The sequence below is a fragment of the Macaca mulatta genome, chromosome 14 (assembly GCF_049350105.2).
Source record: "Macaca mulatta isolate MMU2019108-1 chromosome 14, T2T-MMU8v2.0, whole genome shotgun sequence".
Taxonomy (NCBI): Eukaryota; Metazoa; Chordata; class Mammalia; order Primates; family Cercopithecidae; genus Macaca; species Macaca mulatta.
In genome coordinates, this window is record NC_133419.1 from 120361618 (window position 1) to 120379501 (window position 17884).

The 17884-nt window shown below is 55.9% G+C and overlaps 1 protein-coding gene across 1 annotated transcript in view; it reads right to left on the minus strand.

The window, feature by feature from the left end:
- Positions 1 to 17884, minus strand: part of NECTIN1 (nectin cell adhesion molecule 1) — a 68538-nt gene that overhangs the window by 15720 nt on the left and 34934 nt on the right. Inside the window, exons 2-4 of the mRNA XM_015115962.3 lie at positions 2065 to 2424; positions 1205 to 1507; positions 752 to 869 (exon numbers count right to left, since the gene is read on the minus strand). Coding sequence (XP_014971448.1) covers positions 752 to 869; positions 1205 to 1507; positions 2065 to 2424 — 781 coding nt within the window. The remainder of the gene's footprint in view (positions 1 to 751; positions 870 to 1204; positions 1508 to 2064; positions 2425 to 17884) is intronic.

The following is a 17884-nucleotide window of genomic DNA, read 5'->3' on the forward strand; positions in this document are numbered from 1 at the left end:
TTACTCCAGGAAGTGGAGGATCACAGGTGGGGCATACCAGTGCCCTCTGCTCCCCAGAAAAAGGGGACAGGCTCCTTCTGGGCAGCTGTCTCCTGGCCACCCATATCAACCTTCTCCTTGGTTCCCCACGTTCCTGTCTTTGTGTGTGTTCCATCCAGCTCTTCTCTGGGAAGAGCCTTGGCCCCAGCTGTCTGAGCCGGCTGGAGGGGAGACAGGACCCTTCAAGGTCAAGGCGAAGACCGTGAGGCCAAGAAGGGGATGGCGGGCTGCAGGGCACGTGCTCCATGAGCACAGGCGTTCTGGGCTGGCTGCTGCCTCCTCCCCAAGAATCTGAGGGTGCCAGAGAGAAGGCATAGGAACAAAGAAAGAGCTGAGATGCTCCAGAACACCGGCCTCCCGAGGGACACCTCGATAAAAATAAATACTGGGGGGTTGGGGTTGGAGTGACTCAGGCTGAATCACCAAAGGAAAATGACAGAACTCTTTATTAGGAAGAGGGAGGGAAGCAGATCACAAGGGAAACCCCTCTGGCAGAATGGCTTGTTCCACTGACCCTGACACTGTCACACACGGACGTAATGTATATGTGTGTGTTGGCGGTGGGGGTTTCTCTCATGGCCCCGCTTCTCACTGAGCCCAGACCCTAATTTCTTCCCTGTCTAAGGCTCCTGGAGGTAGGGTGGTTGCCCCCCATCACCCGCGGTCCAGCCAGCCGTCTTCCAAGGTGACTGGCCAGCCCTGCAGCACTTACGTGGTCCAGTGGTACTCAGTGGCTGGGGGGTTAGCGTCAGCTTTGCAGGTGAGCTTCACATCCATCCGCTGCAGGTACCAGTTGCCATCAAACCCCTCAATGGTTACCTCGGGCTCATCTGTGGGGCAAGGGATGTTTGAAGAGGGTGAGGTCAGGAGAGGGGGACTTACAACAAGGGAGCTTCAGCCAGGAAGGGATGGAAGGAGCAGTGGCATGGAAACAGCCAGGAGAGAGGGAAGTGTGGGAGGGAGGGTGGCGATCAGAGAGCCCTGGAGTGGAAACAGGAAGGGGACACGGAAGGAGGAGAGAAAATGAACAAAGGGAGGAGATGGGGGAGACAGGAGGGGAGAAGAAAGTACTCCCAGAAAGAGAAAGGGAGGAGAAAGGAGAGGAAGAGGGAGGAGGGACAGTGGCGCCCACCCCAGGAGGCCCCTGGCAGCCAGCCCTGCTCACACTGCACATTGAGAGTGAGGCTTTCCTTGAAGCGGTCCATGTGGTAGTTGACGATGCAGGCCAAGGACTGCTGGTGGGCTTCCCTGCTGGGCACCAGGCGGTAGCGGCTAATGACCGTCACCGTGCCGTTGGGGTTCCGGATCTCTTGATACTCTGCCTCGCCTTTTAGCCGAGTTTCCCAAGATACCACACTGGGAGGCTTCCCATTGGCTGAGGTGCAGGTGGCCACCAGGACCTTGTCATCCTGCCCCTTCTTGGCTCGAAGCACTGCCTGGGTACCCTCTATCCAGTTGGTGGGTTTGGCTGTGAGGAAGCAGAGAGAGTGATGGGACTAGCTCTGTTGACTCGTCCAAGATGCACTGGCCAAAAGTGTGTGGTGTCCATCAGGCCTTGTCTTCAGGTCCCCTTGGCCATCCCTGCCTCTCAGCTGTGCTGCATCAAAGCCTGTCCCAGAACCTCTTGCAGGAAGTTCATCTTGTCTAATGTTATGTCCTCTCTGTCCTACTAGTCATATCCTCGTCATCGAGCTTAGGTCTCCTGGAGTCCCGGCATGTCTAAGGCAAGCAGTGCAGGTGGCTCCTTTCCTTACTGTGGTGTCTGATGGTGCTGCCTGCACAGTGCCTCGTGGGCTTCAACCTGAAGAACGACGTTCCCCACTGTCTAGAGCTAAGCCCCTGCCCCTAATCCCTAGTGAATCATGGGGTGGCCTGGCTAGAAGGGACTGGAAGCCTCATGCCTGGAATGATGGGAGCATGCCCACCCAAGGGGGATGTCTGGGGTCACTGAGGCATCCTGAGGATGGCCATGCCCCAAGGTAACAGGCCTCTGGATGAACAGCGAGGGGGCCCAGGGCAGCTTACCCATCACCGTGAGATTGAGCTGGCTTTCCCGATTGCCCGTAGGGAAGGTAGCAAACTCGCAGATGTAGACACCCTCATCCTCCAGCTCCAGGCGGGAGAGGCGGATGGTGCCATCGGTGAAGGAGGGCCGCAGGAATTCCACGCGCTCGCGGTAGGGAGCCAGCACGGACACGCCCATGGATGGGTTGTAGATGGCCACGTTCTGCTTGGAGCCGTTGGTGGCTTGGGTGATCTTCTGCCACGTGACCTGGGTGATCTTCACGCTTGGCAGCGGGTTGGCAAAGCTGCAGTGCAGAACCACGTCTGTGCCGATGAAGCCATACATGGAGTCGTTCACCTGGACCACCTGGGAGTGGGCGCCTGGCCAGGAGGACGGCAGAAAGTGGTCAGTGTCAGGCGTAGCCTCCCCCCACCCACACAGTTCCCTGTGCTCTGGTCTTGTCTTTTATAGCAGTCATTATTGTTTTTATTCTGATTGTAAAAATATTAATTACTTGTTATAAAAACACTCTAGGCAACACTGAAAAATCATGAGAAGAAAGTGACAACATCCCATGATCCTTCTGCTCAGGATAATCTTGAAGGATCTATCTTCTTTTACTTTATATTTGTGTATATCCACATAACCATCTATCTATTTTAAAAAGTCAGAATCATGCTGTACATATTATCCCATAAGCTGCTTTTTCCCTTAGTGATAGATTATAAACATCACTCTGTGTTAGTAAACATATGTCTGCACCTTCATTTTTGGTTGCTTTTCGAGCAGAGCCCCAGCCTGGGAGCCATGCACCGACTGCTTTGCCTTCCTGGGCCTTGGTCTCCTCCTCTGTTAAGTGGGGCGGAGAATCCAGTCCTCTCTACCTCACAAGGTTACTGGGGGAACCAAATGGCGTGATGGATGAGAAGGTGCGTCAGAAGCAGGAGGCTCTGGGTGAGCTTGAAGGCCCACGGTGACTGTCATCATGGCCACCCTGCTGTCTTCTCCCACACAGCTGAATCCTCATGCCCTGGTGTACTGGCTGGGCCCCCTTACCCAGCTCGGCAGAGGGAAGTGAGCACTGCATAAGGCAGCCTCCACTAGCTCCCCATGGCCTTCAGAGTGAAGTCTAAATGCCTTCTCCTAGCAAGACCTCCTTGCACATGCCTCTTGTCCACCTCTCTCCATCAGCCACACTTTCCCACCGTATCAGACTGGGCCCATCCTCAGAACATGCCACATTCCTGGTTTCCTTCCCTCTTCCTCCCATTTATTCAGCCGCGATTTGCCGAGTGACATATTCCAGGATCTAGTGTGAGCATTTGGGTCATATCAAGGAGCAATTCAGTCCCGGCCTCCATGGAGCACAGAGCCTATCCACTCAATACTCCTAGACTTTTACCCAGGCAGCTCCCTCCACCTAGACGGCCCTTCCCCTTCTCCACCTGTGGACTGCCCCCTGAGGCCACCTCAGGAGCTTCCCTGATCTTCCCCACCAGAGCTAACCTGGCCACCTCTAGCTCGGCTCTTTCCTGCCTTGGAAGGTGGTGGTTACACATCTGACTTCTCTACCAGACTGTGAACTCCTCCAAGGGCAGGGTCTGTCCTTTCCATCTCTGTATCCCCAGTGCCCAGCGCAGCACCTGGCACATGGTAGATGCTAGTAAATATTTGTTACTACACAAATCGCAATGGAAGTAAAAAGAGCAGACATTTGCAAGAAGGAGGGAGTGAAATTCCCTCCACTCTCCACATGGGTTATGTTATCCCCTTTAGAATGTCCTTTGTTTGGGCTTCCTTACCCCTGAACTTGGCTCAGCTCCATTAACGTGGGGCAGCTGTCCCCAGCACTAGGCTGTACCCTCCAGCTCTCTCCTGAGTCCTGCCAACTCCCCACAAGCCGTGTCCTTGCTGTCATTTGTATCCCTCATGTTTTTGTATCCTTACTTCACTCACTTTATTGAGCGTCATCAATAGCATCAATAACACCAGGCCCTGTACTAACCCAAGGCAGGGGGAGGGCCTAAATGACCAAAGGAGTCTGGGATCCAAGAGTGGAAATTTGGGGCTTATGCTCACTCGCCTCCTCGGCATGACGGGGACATTGTTGCAGCACAGGCTCCTCTGAGGGCCCCAAAACCCATGGTCAGTGCAGTAAGTTGCTCCCCTCTCTTCTGCTCGAGAGGCCACGGGCCAGGTCTCTAGGTCACTGCAATATCCCTGGTGCTCAGCATAGAGTAGCTACTCAAGAAATACTTGCTGCATAAGTCTATCTTTGGCTTCACCAAGTCAGGCCCTGCCATGTTCTGAAAGTTTCCCTGAGGTTCCCCCTTCTCTGTGCTGATGCACATCCACGCAGCCCTTCAAGGCCCATCAGGCCTATCCCCAGCCTCGCCCCTCCAGCTGTCCCCTCTGCCAGCCTGTGGGGTGCTTCAGAGCTGATGTTCCCTGGCAGAGGCCCCATGGGCTGGGAATACAATGGGAGAAGCATCCAGCCACGAGTTGGGAGGGCTAGGCTGTAGCCTGCCTCTGCCTTTAGCAGGCAGTGGGACCGTGGCCAGTCACTTCCCCTTTCTGAGCCCTATCTTCCTCCTCTGTAAGGCAGTAGGCTGGCCTCCCAAGTCCCAGTGGTCCTCCTGGCCTTAACTGTCTGATGGCAGCCCAGTGCAGCTGTGGCCCCACTCCAGAAACAGTCCCATGGTGAGGTCAGTGGGCCAGACGGCCCAGCACTCTTGCTGACGGGCTAGCTGGCAAGCAGCTAAGCCCTAGGCCCTCTCCAGCAGGATAATTGGGTGCTCCCCACCCCTCCCCCAGCCTGCTGGAGGCTGCCCAGCGGCTGAGATAATGTGGGCATAATTGGGGAACTTGCGCCACACAAAGCCAGGAACAGGAAAAGCCAGCTGGGAGGGCTTGGGCCCCAGGTGAGAGCACAGGGAAGGGGTGTGGGTTCCAGGAGCCATTTCAGGGTTGGTGCCATGCATGGTGGACCCACAAGGGGAAACAGCCCTCTGAGCCCCTGCAATCCTGTCTCCTCTCGTCCCCTGAAGGTGTGGAGGCAGGCAGGGCACAGTCCCTGGGGCACAGGCTGACATTCATTGGCTACATCTTCAGTGGTGACCTCACCGTCAGAGCTGTGTCAATGCCAGGAGTGGAGATGGCTGATAGCGGCCAGGCATGGGGTGGGGAGGGTGCTGAGAGGTGGCCGGGCACCCCAGAGGCCCCCTTACATCTACCAATCCCTCACCAGGCAGGGGCGGCCCTCCCCAAGCCCATGTCTATGTTGGGGTGGAGGTTGCTTTTTTCCCTCCACTGTGGCACTCCCAGAAGCAACCACATGGTGGGGAAGTAAAGGATGTCCCTAGCCTCTCTCTTACTGGGCACCAAGTAGGTGCCCCTAGCCCTGACCCTTTATGCCCTGGTGATGGGCAGGGTGGGGTGGAGAGGGGAGGATCTTTAAGGAGCAGGTACAGACTCACTTTGGCGTTTGCCTCTTTGCCACATCTGACTGTTAACAAGGCCAGGGGAGCGGGGGTGGTGAGCATAAGGCAGCTCTTGGAGTAAGGGGCTTGGGGTCATTAAGGGTGGGGATTGGATCCCAGAGTTCTGGAATTGGGAGGTGCTGGAAGATTTGAAAGGCCTAAAAACTCCACTTCCCCGCTCCAGACTTAGGGTCCGGGAACCTAAGCCTCTTATTAGGGGCTGCCTGCCTTGGTCCAAGGACTCAGGGTTGGGGAGAAGGACTCTCGTTCTTTAGATTGGGAGGTTTTCAGAGGGGAGCAGAGTCCAGGTGTCTCTAACAGGCGGGGTTAGAATGTCAGAGTCAACAGAGGAGCAGGGATCACCACCAGAAAGAAAGAGAAAGAGCTGGATGGGAGCAAGAATCCCGGAACAGGTGGGCCATGAGAAGGCAGGATTGATTAAAGGCAGCCTGCTCCAGGGACAGGCAGAAGAAACAGGGGGTTAAAGACTGCACAGCCCCTCTTCTTGCCTGTCCAAGCTTCTCCAGACACTGCAGCCCTGACAATCTGAAAGCTGAGCTGACGTCTCCCACCTTCTGAAGGCTGTTCCGTCACCACCCTTTCAGGCAGCATGGCGGGGCTGTTAAGAGCCAGGCAGTAGGGGTTTGCATCCACCTCTGCCATTGATGAACTGTGCAACCTTGGCCAAATGACTTAACCTCTCTGTAGCTCAGTTTGTACCAACGTTGCACATCTGCAAAATGGGGATTATAATAGTTAATACCTGCCCTATAAAACGGCTGTAAGGATTAAAAGAGGGAGTCCATGGGAAACTCAGAAAGCAGCACTTAGGACAAATGAAAGGCTCATTAGATGCTAGCTTCCATCATCATCATCACCATCATCTTTCATCTATGAAGCAATAGGGCCTCCCTCCCTGGAACTTCATTCAACAAATATTTGCTGAGCGCCTACTCCATGCTGGACACTGTAGGGAGTGCTACTAGGCACCCTCTTCCAGGACGCCCTTGTGACTGTCATCTCTTCCTACTCAGCTGACAGCTCTATTAATACCCCAATAACATGTAACACTGACCTGTACCCCTTTATCTTCTACTTCCTGGCATATGTGTCTAGCCTGTCTACTGTCTCCCAACCAATTGTAAGCCCCTGCAGGAGATGAAAGGAGCAGGCCTGGCCTTGGGTTGAGCTGACCATGTCACGCCTGACACTGGCAGGGTCAAGGGCTTGGGGAGTTCCCTGCTGACTTTCTCTGATTCCCTAAGCAGTCAGGACTGGTCCACAGAACACATCCTCTTTTCTTCCTTGCAGGTTCCCTCTTACATGAGAAGCAGAGGCTGGCCCAGATGCGGGAACTGGGACCACTAAAATGGTAGCATATTGGAGCTTAATGGACCATGCAATCCATCATTTACAACGATTGGAGGGATTAGGTCACCTGCCCAGGGACACAGAACAGTAGCACCCAGCCCAGTGCTTTCCCACCCTGCCACAAAAACAGACTCTGGCTCAATCTAACTCCCTGGGGCCTCTTTCTGGGTGGTGTCCCTCCTAGAATATAACCTCAGTGACTCCTTTGCCCCTTGTGAGAAATGGCACAAACACCAGCTACAATACTGGTATGGCCACTGCATCTGCAGGTCACCTGACTGGGTGTCAGGTGATAGATCAGAAACAGGGGCTTTGGGGATCCCAGGTGTGTGTGTGTGTGTGTGGTGGGGGGCACCTGCAGGAGGCTACAATGTGCTGAGCAATAAGAGCCAGAGAGGTGGGGAGTGAAGGGCAGAGGCATCCATAGAACCTGTGCCCTCAGTAGAGGGGCTCTTGTATCCCACAGATATCAAAAGAATCAGTCTTGTTTTTTTTTTTTTTTTTTTCTGACTTCAAGCACTGCCTATATTGTCCCTGACCACCCTATGAGCTCCAGGATCTGGGACCCATGCCCCTGGGGCTTGTTCTCAAGTGCCTCAGTTTCCCCACTAGAGCTCAGGTTGGGCAGTTCAGGCTGCCTCGCTTCCCAGAAGTGCTGAGCCAGCATGACGGGCCTCAGGCCGGCCCCCTGAGACGTCACAGACCTGCAAACGCCTGAGCTCAGCAACAAAACACAAAGGCTCCTCAGTTGTGGTGGACAAACCTGCTCCCCAAGGCCCTGCCTGCCGTGGAGCTCATCCGCAGGCCAGGGCCACAGGTTCCCACGCAGTGGGGTGTGGCGCACTCCGCTCCCCACATACCCGCTTCCAGCAGTTTCTCTTCCTGCCCTTTTAAATCCCAGACCCCTCTCTTCCTAGCAAAGCAGGCTGGAACTGGGCTCAGGGGTAGGTGAAAGTGGGTACCTAGGTGAGGCGAGGGGGATTCGGGGCTTCCTGGCATGAACCGCTTCTTTTGTACTGGCTGTGCCAGCCCACCCCAGCCCCTCCTTTCCTGAGACTCTGCCTGGGGGCCTTGAAGTGGCTGGGCAGAGGCGGCCGACCTGGCCTGGAGTAAAGTGGCGGCACATTGCAGAGAGGGAGTGGGTCTGTGTGCACGTGTGTGTCTAAGGTGGGTGCTGAGCTCCCCCATAAGGGCCTCTATGAAATCGATATTCTTCGGGATGCATTTCTAGGGCTTTCCAGGAATGCTCCCACCGCAGCCCAGGAACTGGCAGAAGGGGACAGGATGTCCGGTGAGAAACCGGCTAAGTGGTAAGTGGGAGTGACTCACCCACTGGGAGGGGCAGGGCCTCCATCTGAAACCCTGCTGAGGCAGCACAGTGACCTAAAGGGTATAGGCCCCCTCCTCCCCATGCAGCCGCTTCCCCGAATGTCAACTCCCAGGGCTGGCCAGCTCCATACCTTCTGAAGTCAAGGCCAGCTCCACCTCGGAGAGAGGCCGACGTGGAGGAGCGTGCGATCAGGACACCCACCCCCTTTCTGGGGTCCCCTCCTTTCACAGGTTTGCCAATCAGTGTCACCTAGACCCCGATCATTCTGTCAGCAAAACCCAGAAGGCAGAGCTCTCACTGAGCTTGTCCTGTCTCACTTCCCCATTAGTCCAGGAGATTCACGGGTGCCCAGTCCTGCCTCCAGACTCCCCTCTACACTCAGGATGGGGAGGAGGGCTCAGCAAGGAAGCAGAAGCAGACCCAGCAGACCCAGTTCTTGTCCTGGTGCTCTAGCCACCTTTCTCTGGGGCTGGGCACAGTCTGGACTTGAGTCCGGCCTGGCCTTGCACTGCTGTTAGTCTAGCATCTCTGTGTCCCCTGCCGCCTGCAGTGCAGAGACTTTGGCTGGTGGGAGGTGCTGATAACATCCCATGAGCCCACAGTCAGGGGCTAACTGCTACCATCCAAGTCAGTGCCTCCGCCTCTCCTTTGGGGTCACAAAAACTGCCGATGTTTTCCTCTTGCCTGATGATCCCCCAACTCCCCACATTGAGCTGTTTAATGATGGGCTGTGGGGCTGGAGCCCGGCACCTTGGGAGGGAGAGCACAGTGTGTGGGAGAGGAGGGGGCGCGGCAACCTGGGAAAAGCCCTGAGAGAAGGAGCCAGCGCAGGAGCCCAGGATCTTCCAGACAGGCCAAGCTGGCCAGGCTCTGCTTCCCTGGCAGTACAGAAGCCCGGGACGGCAGCAGTGATGGCGGTGCTCTGGCAAGTTCCGCCTCCCTCCAGCAGGACAGGCTGGGGGACAGAGATGAGTCAGGGAGCTGAGTTTTGCCTTCTCCCACCAGGTGGCTGAGGACACTCGGACTCTGTCCTGCAGGCCTGTTTCATGCTGGCTGCCCCATCCCCACCGCCCATCGTGGGGCTGGTCCTGAGCCAGCCTCTGACTCCATTGTGGCACCCCAGGAACACAGAGCCTCTCTCGGCCCTGCCCGCCTCTAGTCTTCAAGGCGTCCTCTTGGACCATTCTCCTGTACCTGCCACCTTTGCTCTGCTCACCTGGACGTTGGGAGAGGCGGGCTCTGGTCCCCACTACTTGGTCACTGTTTTTCTATATGGCCTTGCATAGGGTAGTTTCCTTTGCTGTAAAATGGGAGTATTGGCTCTGATTACCTTGGGGGACTGCACTTTGGACATGACCTGTCCAGCTCTCTTTGACCCAGCTGTGCCTTTGCCTTGGATCAACTTCTGGAGACCTATCTACCAAGTGGCTGCTCTGCCTCTGTACACTGCCCAGCTCTTTCAGGAAGACCTCCCAGGTTAAGTGGAATGCCAGGAAAATCCAGGCCACAGCGTGGCAAAGCTGGAGCACACAGGAGCTCTCCAACAGTCAAGTAATCACCAAGTCTTACTGATGCCAGCTCCTCAACAGCTTTTGAATTCTTCTTGATTTTCCAGGCCCACTGGTCTCAATTCAGACTTCCTAAGCCCCCTCCCGCTAGTGCATACCTCCCTCCACCTCACCTCCGGCAGTCTCCCTTTCTTATTTTTTCAATATTCCTGGGCTGAGTCTTTGCACTAGCCCTTCCCTTTGAACCTTAGCACCTGCCATCTCATGCCTCCCTCCATTTCCCCAAGGCTTGCCCCTTGTCCAGGCCAACATCATCCCTTCCCTAGTCCACTCTGCATCACGCTAAGTCTACAGTCTCCTGCCTCCAGCTGTGCCCTGTAAGTCCTTCACTCAGCTGCCAGAGCGATCTCTGTAAAATGCAAATCAGTTACTACTTCAGACCCTCCCATGGTATCCTGCAGCCCTCAGGATGAAGGTTTTCCGGGCTCTAGACCCTATCATGGGCATCCCCATCCTCCAGCCACTTCCTCTCCCAACTTTCTCTCTCTTCCTTGCCACACTGAACAATCCTGTTGGTTTAGGTTGCTGCCTCGGCTAAAACTGCACCACTCCCCCGTTACCTGCGCAAGTCCTTTTCATTCCTCCCTGAATCACCTTAGAGTTGACTTTCAAGGGGGAGGCTTCCCAGAGCCCTCCTCTTCCTACCATCATGGATTGGGTGTTCCTGCACCCCCAGGGTCCCAGTATCTCAGCGTGCACCTGTCACAGTGTTTCTCCTACTGAGTTTGGAAAAGGCCAGGACTTCAATCAACCCAGTGCCTGGCACATGGGAAATGCAGGGGGCTCAAGTGGCAGGTGGGAAAGGCTGTGAGCAGCTGGGGGCCCGAGCCAGGGTTAGCCATTTCTCAGGTCTGACTGCAGCTTCCTGGAAACTGTACATTATGCAAAAGGCAGGAATGGAGAGTGAAGCCTCACACCTGCATGGAAGGGAAGCAGGTCAGGGTCTGAATCTTCTCCTTCCTTGACTGAAAGCAGAAAGCCATGTCCCAACAGGGGGAAGGTTGGCCCGATCCCTTGCCCACCTCCAATCCCATGTCTTCTGCTTGCTTCCCTGAGACATTTCTCAATTCCTTTCCTCTCTCCTCTGCCCCAGTTCCCAGCACCTAGGCCCTCTTCCTTCCTCATGCCAGACCATAAGGTGACAAACATTTTTCTCACCCAAGCAAACTGCATCCCTGAAGCCCTGCTCTGGAGATCTTAGCCTTGTTTGTGTCTGCACTCCCCGGTTCATCGCCCCTCCCACCACTGCTGGGGCTTCTGCTGTCCCAGCCTTTCATGGTCTGGCCAACCTGGAACCCCCTGGCTCTGAGGCCAAGATTCAGGCAGGTTCCATTGTCTGTCGCGGATGCCAACCCTCTCCACCCCAGCTGCAGCAAACGACACTGTCTCGTAGCAGACACGGCAGCCTGGATTTCCCTCGGCAAGTGTGCATTTTTAATGACACATTTTGGGGAGTGTAGGCAGCAGCCTCTTTGGAAGGCTAGTGTGGGGGTGGGAAAGGCGGGGGGCTGCCGAGAAAGCAGAGGGAGAATTCCCTAGGCTTCCCCGGAGAATCTCTTAAAAGCTCAGTATTGACATCTGCATTGTCTCAGCCCTGCAGGCTTCATGCTGATGTTCAACACCTGTTTGGAAGCAGAGGGTTCTCGATCTGCCTCATCCCAGGAAGGGCCTGTGGAGCCACCCCAGTGCCCAACCCTCTCGATGCCCTGTCCAGCTATGGGCAGCTGCCTGCTCGGATGTCTGTGGGGGTGAGTGGAAGGCAGTGGGGGAAGGTATACAATGCCTACCTGCAGGGAACGTTCATTCTAATAGGGATGGGGTGGGAGCTCTAGGGATTGTGTAGAAGGCCCAACAGAGGAGAGATTAAGAGGAACACGGGTGGGGGTGTAGAAAGTAATCTGTGAGCTCTGACTTTGAATTCAGATAGACCTGGGTTTGTGTCTGCTGCATTTTAGCTGGTTGACTTCGAGAAAGGTGCATTAATCTCTCCATGCCTCAGTTTCCTCATGTATAAAATGGGGCCAATAATAGCACTATCTCCTAGGGCTGATTTGAGGATCCAATGAAATAATTCAGTTATGCTCTTGGCATAGTGCTTGGCCCATGCTACACAAGCAGTTGTATTATTCGCTAGGAGAAAGAACCTACCTAGAAATCACATGCACTGGTTCCCTGATTCCCATCCCAGCTCTAAGCCCACCCTGTGATCCTGAGCAGGCCCCTGCAGTGATGAGGCTACTCCCCCAGGGCACGAATGACCTCTGCACTAATGACATTTTGCAGGGGAGACTGTCCTGTTGTGGAGACTGTCCTGTGTGTTGCAGAAGCTTAGCAAGATCCCTGGCCTCTACCCAAGTGCACCCCCTCCACTTGTGATGACAAAATAACCACAGACACCGCATCTCCCATGGCAGGCAAAATCATCCCCAGGTAAGACCACTGGCCTAGAGGAAGGGAGTAAAGCTCAGGCAGGGATGGTGGAGCTCACGATGAACATGCAGGGCTGGCTGTGGCAAGCTGGTGCAGAGAGGAGTGGGAAACATAGTTGGGGGGCACTCTGGTGGGGAATTGCCTTTGTTTGTCCAGGGACAGAGGGTCCAGAGGTGGCTGAGAACAGGGGTGTAGGTCTTCCTGTCTGGAGAGCCTGGACTGTGTAGGAGGGGCAGCGAGTTGTGTTTGGGGGAGACAGGTAGAGAGAACAGGGCCCTCTGGGGAGCTGGCTGTCAGAATATGGGTTATAGAGTGGAATGCGTGTTCTCAGAGGATGCAAGAGGGTAGACAGGGGCAGCGAGGGGAGGGACACAGGGGACACGCAGTGGGTGTTGTGAGCACCTTTAGACGGGGAGGAGAGGGAGGCTACCAAGGTAGGGGCTGGGCTGGGTTTCTAAGAGCTGAAACAAAGTCAGGCAGCGTCTTCCTTCGGCTGGTAAAATGCTATCATTTTGGAAGGATTTTCACCTCATTTGGTTCCTGCTTAAGTGAAATCCACAACATGTGTTCTGTGCATTAGTGGAGTGTTTGTGCTTAATTAGTGGCAAATTCTTTCATATTAAAGTCATTAAGTTTTGCCGTTTGCGCTCCTCACCCTGGGCCTGGTTCTCCTGGCTTTTCTTTGAACACAGGAGGGCCTGATTGCAGACTTGCATGTGGTTCCAGCCTCGCAGCCTCAGGAGCAGCACACACATGTGCACGCACACCTTCCCTGTGGCATTCGGACCCTACAGCACCAGCCCTTGAGCCCGTCCCACCCAGGGCTGGCATCTGGCACTCCCAGCACTTCCATCCATGCCCCAGGCACCTCCTGCTCCCAGGCCAGGCTTTGGAGTCAGAATTCTGCCTGCCCAGAGGCACTCTGCTGTGGGAGGGAGCTGCAAAGTGAGGGACTACTGGTTCAGGCTTCAGGGTGTGGGGGGGCCCTGCTGCTGAAGGGGCAATGAGAAGGCAACCTGACTGTTCAGAAGGTTGGCCCCGCACATTCCAACCAGGCAGCAGGACTAGGAGCTCTGTGCACACTGCCAGAGCAGCAGGTGGGGGGCCACTGGAGTGACATTGGGACGGAGGGCTCTCGACCCCATCCCCTCAAGAAGGCCTTGGTCTCACCAATCCCCACTGCAGTGACCCCTGAGATAATACTTTGTAGCCACAGCACAGTGGTGACCTTGAACTCTTGGACAGTGAGTGGGGAATCAGTGACCAGAGCCCCAGAGCAATCTCTTCCCTCCACCTGCTTCCAAAGCCGCTTGAGAAGAAGGAAGGATCTGCATAGGCACCAAACCTGCTGTTTCATTTCTGGGCAGAACTCACCGGTCTGGACCCAATGAGGGATACTGTGCTCAGATTGCACACGAGGTCTGGGTTAGACGTAACATTCCCAGGTGGGGCTGGGCCTTCTGCTGAACCTTCCCTGTACGGATGATCCGAGAACTGCACCAGGCCTTGGCACAAGGTGCTCAGGGCCTCTTCTGTACCTGGACTTAGGCGGTGCCAGGAAAGGGAGCTGTGATGCTGGAGGAGACAGCGGGAGCTCCTCTCCTCACAGCCCCTCCTTGGTGAAACTTCACCCTGTAGGGTCTCAGGTGGCACAACCATGGACTGAGACCCCAGCAGGCCAGCCTCTCTTTCCATGTCTCCCAGCTCAGGGGTGTCTCCATCCAAAAAAAACCCAAAAAAACCCAACAAACCCTTCCTTGCTTCCTTGCCGCCCCACGAGCTCTGCTCCTGGATCAGGGATCTCAGAGCTAGGGGGTAGCAGTCTTTATCTGATGCACTTCAATGACCAGGGTCTGGGGCCAGAAAAAAAGGGGGGATGGGAAACAGAACTGAAAGGCTTAAAAAGTCGAGTTTTCTCTTGACTTCTTCAGCTAGTGTGTCCCCAGGAACCCCCACCAAAGGGTCTCCGGCAGGACTACTGGAGGTGGGCCAGAGGGCGGGTCCCCCAGGCACCAGCAGATCAGGGCCTCAGGACTGCTGGGGTAAAAGGAGGTAAAACTGCTGGCCCTGTGTTCCCTCGGCGGATGAGAGGACCCAAACCCCACAGAGGGGAGACCAGCCCACGCCCAGATGTTCAGGCTTATGTCTGAGTAGCATCTGGGTGGGGCCTGGGGTGGGGAGGGTCCACATCACAGGATGCAACAGAGGTGGGGGAACTCGGGGACCGGGGCAGGGACTCTGAGTGGCCCTTCCATCATTGCAGAAGCCACTCACTTTTCACGCCACTCCCCACCTCAACCTACGTTCCGGCTCAGCTACCACCCCAACCCCGATTCTCTCTCCTGGCCAAGGGTCCTGTGAAAATGAGCAGTTATCCTCCAAACATAAGCAATGACCTTTTGTTCAACTAGCACTGGGCCTCCCAAACTCATCCACCCTCTCTGAGGACACCAGCCTGAGCTGGAATACCCCAACTCAACGTACTTGCCCCAGTGTTAACCACTGAAAGCATTCCCCCCAACCACCGACAGAAATCCCAAGAGTAGCCCCCGCCCAGGTCTCAACATCAGTGCCAACCTAGACCACAACACAAACCCGGGTCATGACCCCAACCCGAGTGTTAACCTCTTCCCGGTTTAACCACGGAACGAAGCAAACTCCAAGCATGGCCCGCAGTGCAGCAGCCGGCCTGAGCGCAGCTCCTCTGGAGCTCCAGGTCTAAACTCAGCCCCAGCTTGGGGTCACCCCGGAGGGCAGGCAGCCACGGCCCACAGTTTTCTTTCCACCTGAGAGTCCCCCATCTTGGGTGGGCAGAGAAAGTGGGGTCTTCAAAAAGTCATGACATGGGGTTTTTGGGAGAGGCCAGCCGAGCTGAAGGCTGCCCTGTGGGTGTTCTGCCTGCAGGGGGCACGGTGCTGTCTGCTCTCTGCCTTGCTCTCACCCCGCCACAGCAGGGCCTGTGGGCACGTCCAGATCCCTGGGCTGTCCCTTTCCCCAGTGCCCAGAAGGCTGAATGGGCGGTGGGAAGGCAGAGGCTTCCTCGTTTTTCTTGGTGCTAATGTCAGCCTTGGCACTTAACTAGCAGTAGAAGCTATGAACAAGCCTCCTAACTTTCCCGAAACCCAGCCTTTGCACCTGTAAATGGCCCGAAGCACATCCACCCCATTCGGTTGGAGGGAGAACTCCTGTATAAAATGACCTCCCCAGTCCCAGGAGTCTTCTGGGAGCCCTCCTGCCTGGCCTGCCCCGCTCCCAGCTCCCGGCTGTCATCCTCCCTTCCTCCCTCTTTCTCGGCAGCACTGAAATCATCACTTGGCAAAATGCTGAGGGGAGCACATCCCTCTGCCGCCGCGGCCTGTCTTCTTCCTGCCCTGCCAGGCAGGGGCATGTGGGGTGAGGGGCCTGAGAGGCAGAAGGTAGAAGCTCTGAGCTTGGCCACATGTCCCCAGCTCCACCTGCTCCCTCCCAGCATCCCCCATGGTGTCAGAGTTTCGAGAGTGGGGTCTTTCCCATCCTTCCCCCGCCCGACCATCCCTCTGCCCAACACGAATCTATCAGGAGCCTCGCCCAGCCCCGCTTCCAGCTCAGACTTGTCGGGGTTTCAGGAGTCACTGGGTAGGGGCTGGCGTGCCAGGGCCTGCTCCGCATCCTGCCTCACGGAGGAGCCAGCACGTAGGCTTGGGGCTCGCGCCCAGCTGCAGATGCAGCTCAGCCTCGGTGGCCACCTGCTTCCCTTCCCTTCCCTCCTTCCATTCCCATGCCCTCTTGGCTCTGCGCAGAGAGGCCCCTGAAAGCCCAGGAGTGGCTTGTGGCAGTGATGTGTGTGTGTGTGTGTGTGTGTGTGTGTGTGTGGGGGTGACAGGGGTGGGAAGTGGACCCCATGTTTGCCACATCTGGGAAGAGTGCTGCCTGCCTCCTTCGGCCACCCCAAGGTTGGGCCCATCCCCCTTAGCAGCAGCAGAAGCTGGGGCTCAAGTGCTCCCCTTCTTCCCTCCCTGGGAGAAAAAGTACGAAAGGGTCAGGTTGCCTGCCAGGACCCTCCCAAAGGATGGCAAAAACAGTTAACACGTGCACTGCTGATCTGTGCCAGGCCGGGGGCTGGGTATTTACATACATTAATTCACTTACTCCTTACAACACCCCAGGAGCGAGATTGTCCCCGTCTTAGAGATGAGGAAACTCAGGGAGGTCAAGTCATCTGCCCACGGTCACGCAGTCTGCAAGGCTGATTCTGATCAGGGCAGTCTGTCTCCACAGGTGATGTTCTTCACCACACTCGTGGCTCCATGGCCTCCCTTTCTCCCCTTCCTGGGGAAAAGAGTGGCCAGCACCCTCTGAACCAGACCTGGGTGAGCAGCCCCTGTCTGCTGGCAGTGCTGGCCTAAGGCTGACGATGGGGCTGCTGGGAGCTCCTTGTAGAGAGGGCAGGCACCATCCCCCCGCCCCTGCCTGTCCTCCTTCACTCTGGGGGAGGCTGAGCTGACACCTCCACCTCCCCCAGGACTACAGGGGCTAGCAATCCCGGCAGCCCAGCACAAGGATATGACTGAAGACTCCAGACATGAAAAGCCCCCATTCTTCCCCTGTTCCCCTTCCCTCCTCGTCCCAGAGCTCAGACACTTGACTTCCAGTCCAAACCCTGCCACTCTCGGGGTGTGTGTCTCTCTGTCTGCCCCTCAGCTCCTCCACCTGTGAAACCTGGAGGTGGCACCTGTACCCATTGCCTCCTGGGGCTGTGGGGTGGTGAGGGCCAAGTGAAAAAGGAATGCTGAGCGCCTCTGAAAACTAAAGGGTGAACGACAGTCTGCAGGTATCAAGTACCTGTGATGTCATCCATTTACATGTAAAATCTCATTTAATCTTCACAACTACCCCAGGTGGGGAGTCCCCTCAGCCTCAGGCCAAGAGAGGAGAGTGACTGCCAAGCTCTGTCCTTTCCCAAGGCCCAGGAATGGAAGGTGCTGTTATTCTTTTCCTCGTTTTTTCACTCAGCCCCTCCCACTCTGGGCCATGACCACCATGAAGCCCAGGAAGTGGCAGCAGGTGCTTGTGAAGAGTCAGCAGAGGCTCCTCACACCCCTCCCTGAGTTGGGGCACTGGGGTCCTGGGAGGCCCAGCTCAGCCTCCAAGACAAGTGGGGGGCTCTGACACACCTCTAATGTTGGATGGTGAAGCCGGGTTTCCTCAGCCAAGGCTGCTGGGATAGCACACCAAATTAGCTTAATGAGTGAGGCCCAGCTTTAATAGGGGCCCTCCGTGTTGCAGCGCCGACTCCTGCTTTCATTTTTAATGCTGGGAAAGGGTGGGTTTTCTTTTTCTCTCTGCCCCGTGCATTTTCACCCTGGCTAATGACACTCAGAAAGGCCCCTACCACTGCTAATTAGATTTAATTACTGGGGTAATTAATGATCTGATTGGAAAACTAAAACATTGTGGGTGAATTTTGTGTATAAATAGGAAAGTCAAAGGGACAGGGAACTCAGGCTGAGACCAGTCTGGGGCGGGAGGAAAGACCAGGCTGAGCATCGGTCAGCTGGCAGCTCTGAGACAGGGACCGTCTGCTCTCGGCTCCCCATTCACAGAGGGGAAAATGGAGGAGCAGAGAAGGGGAACTCTTCCAAGGCTGCCAAGAAGTTGGTGGGAATCAGGGGAAGCAGGAGCT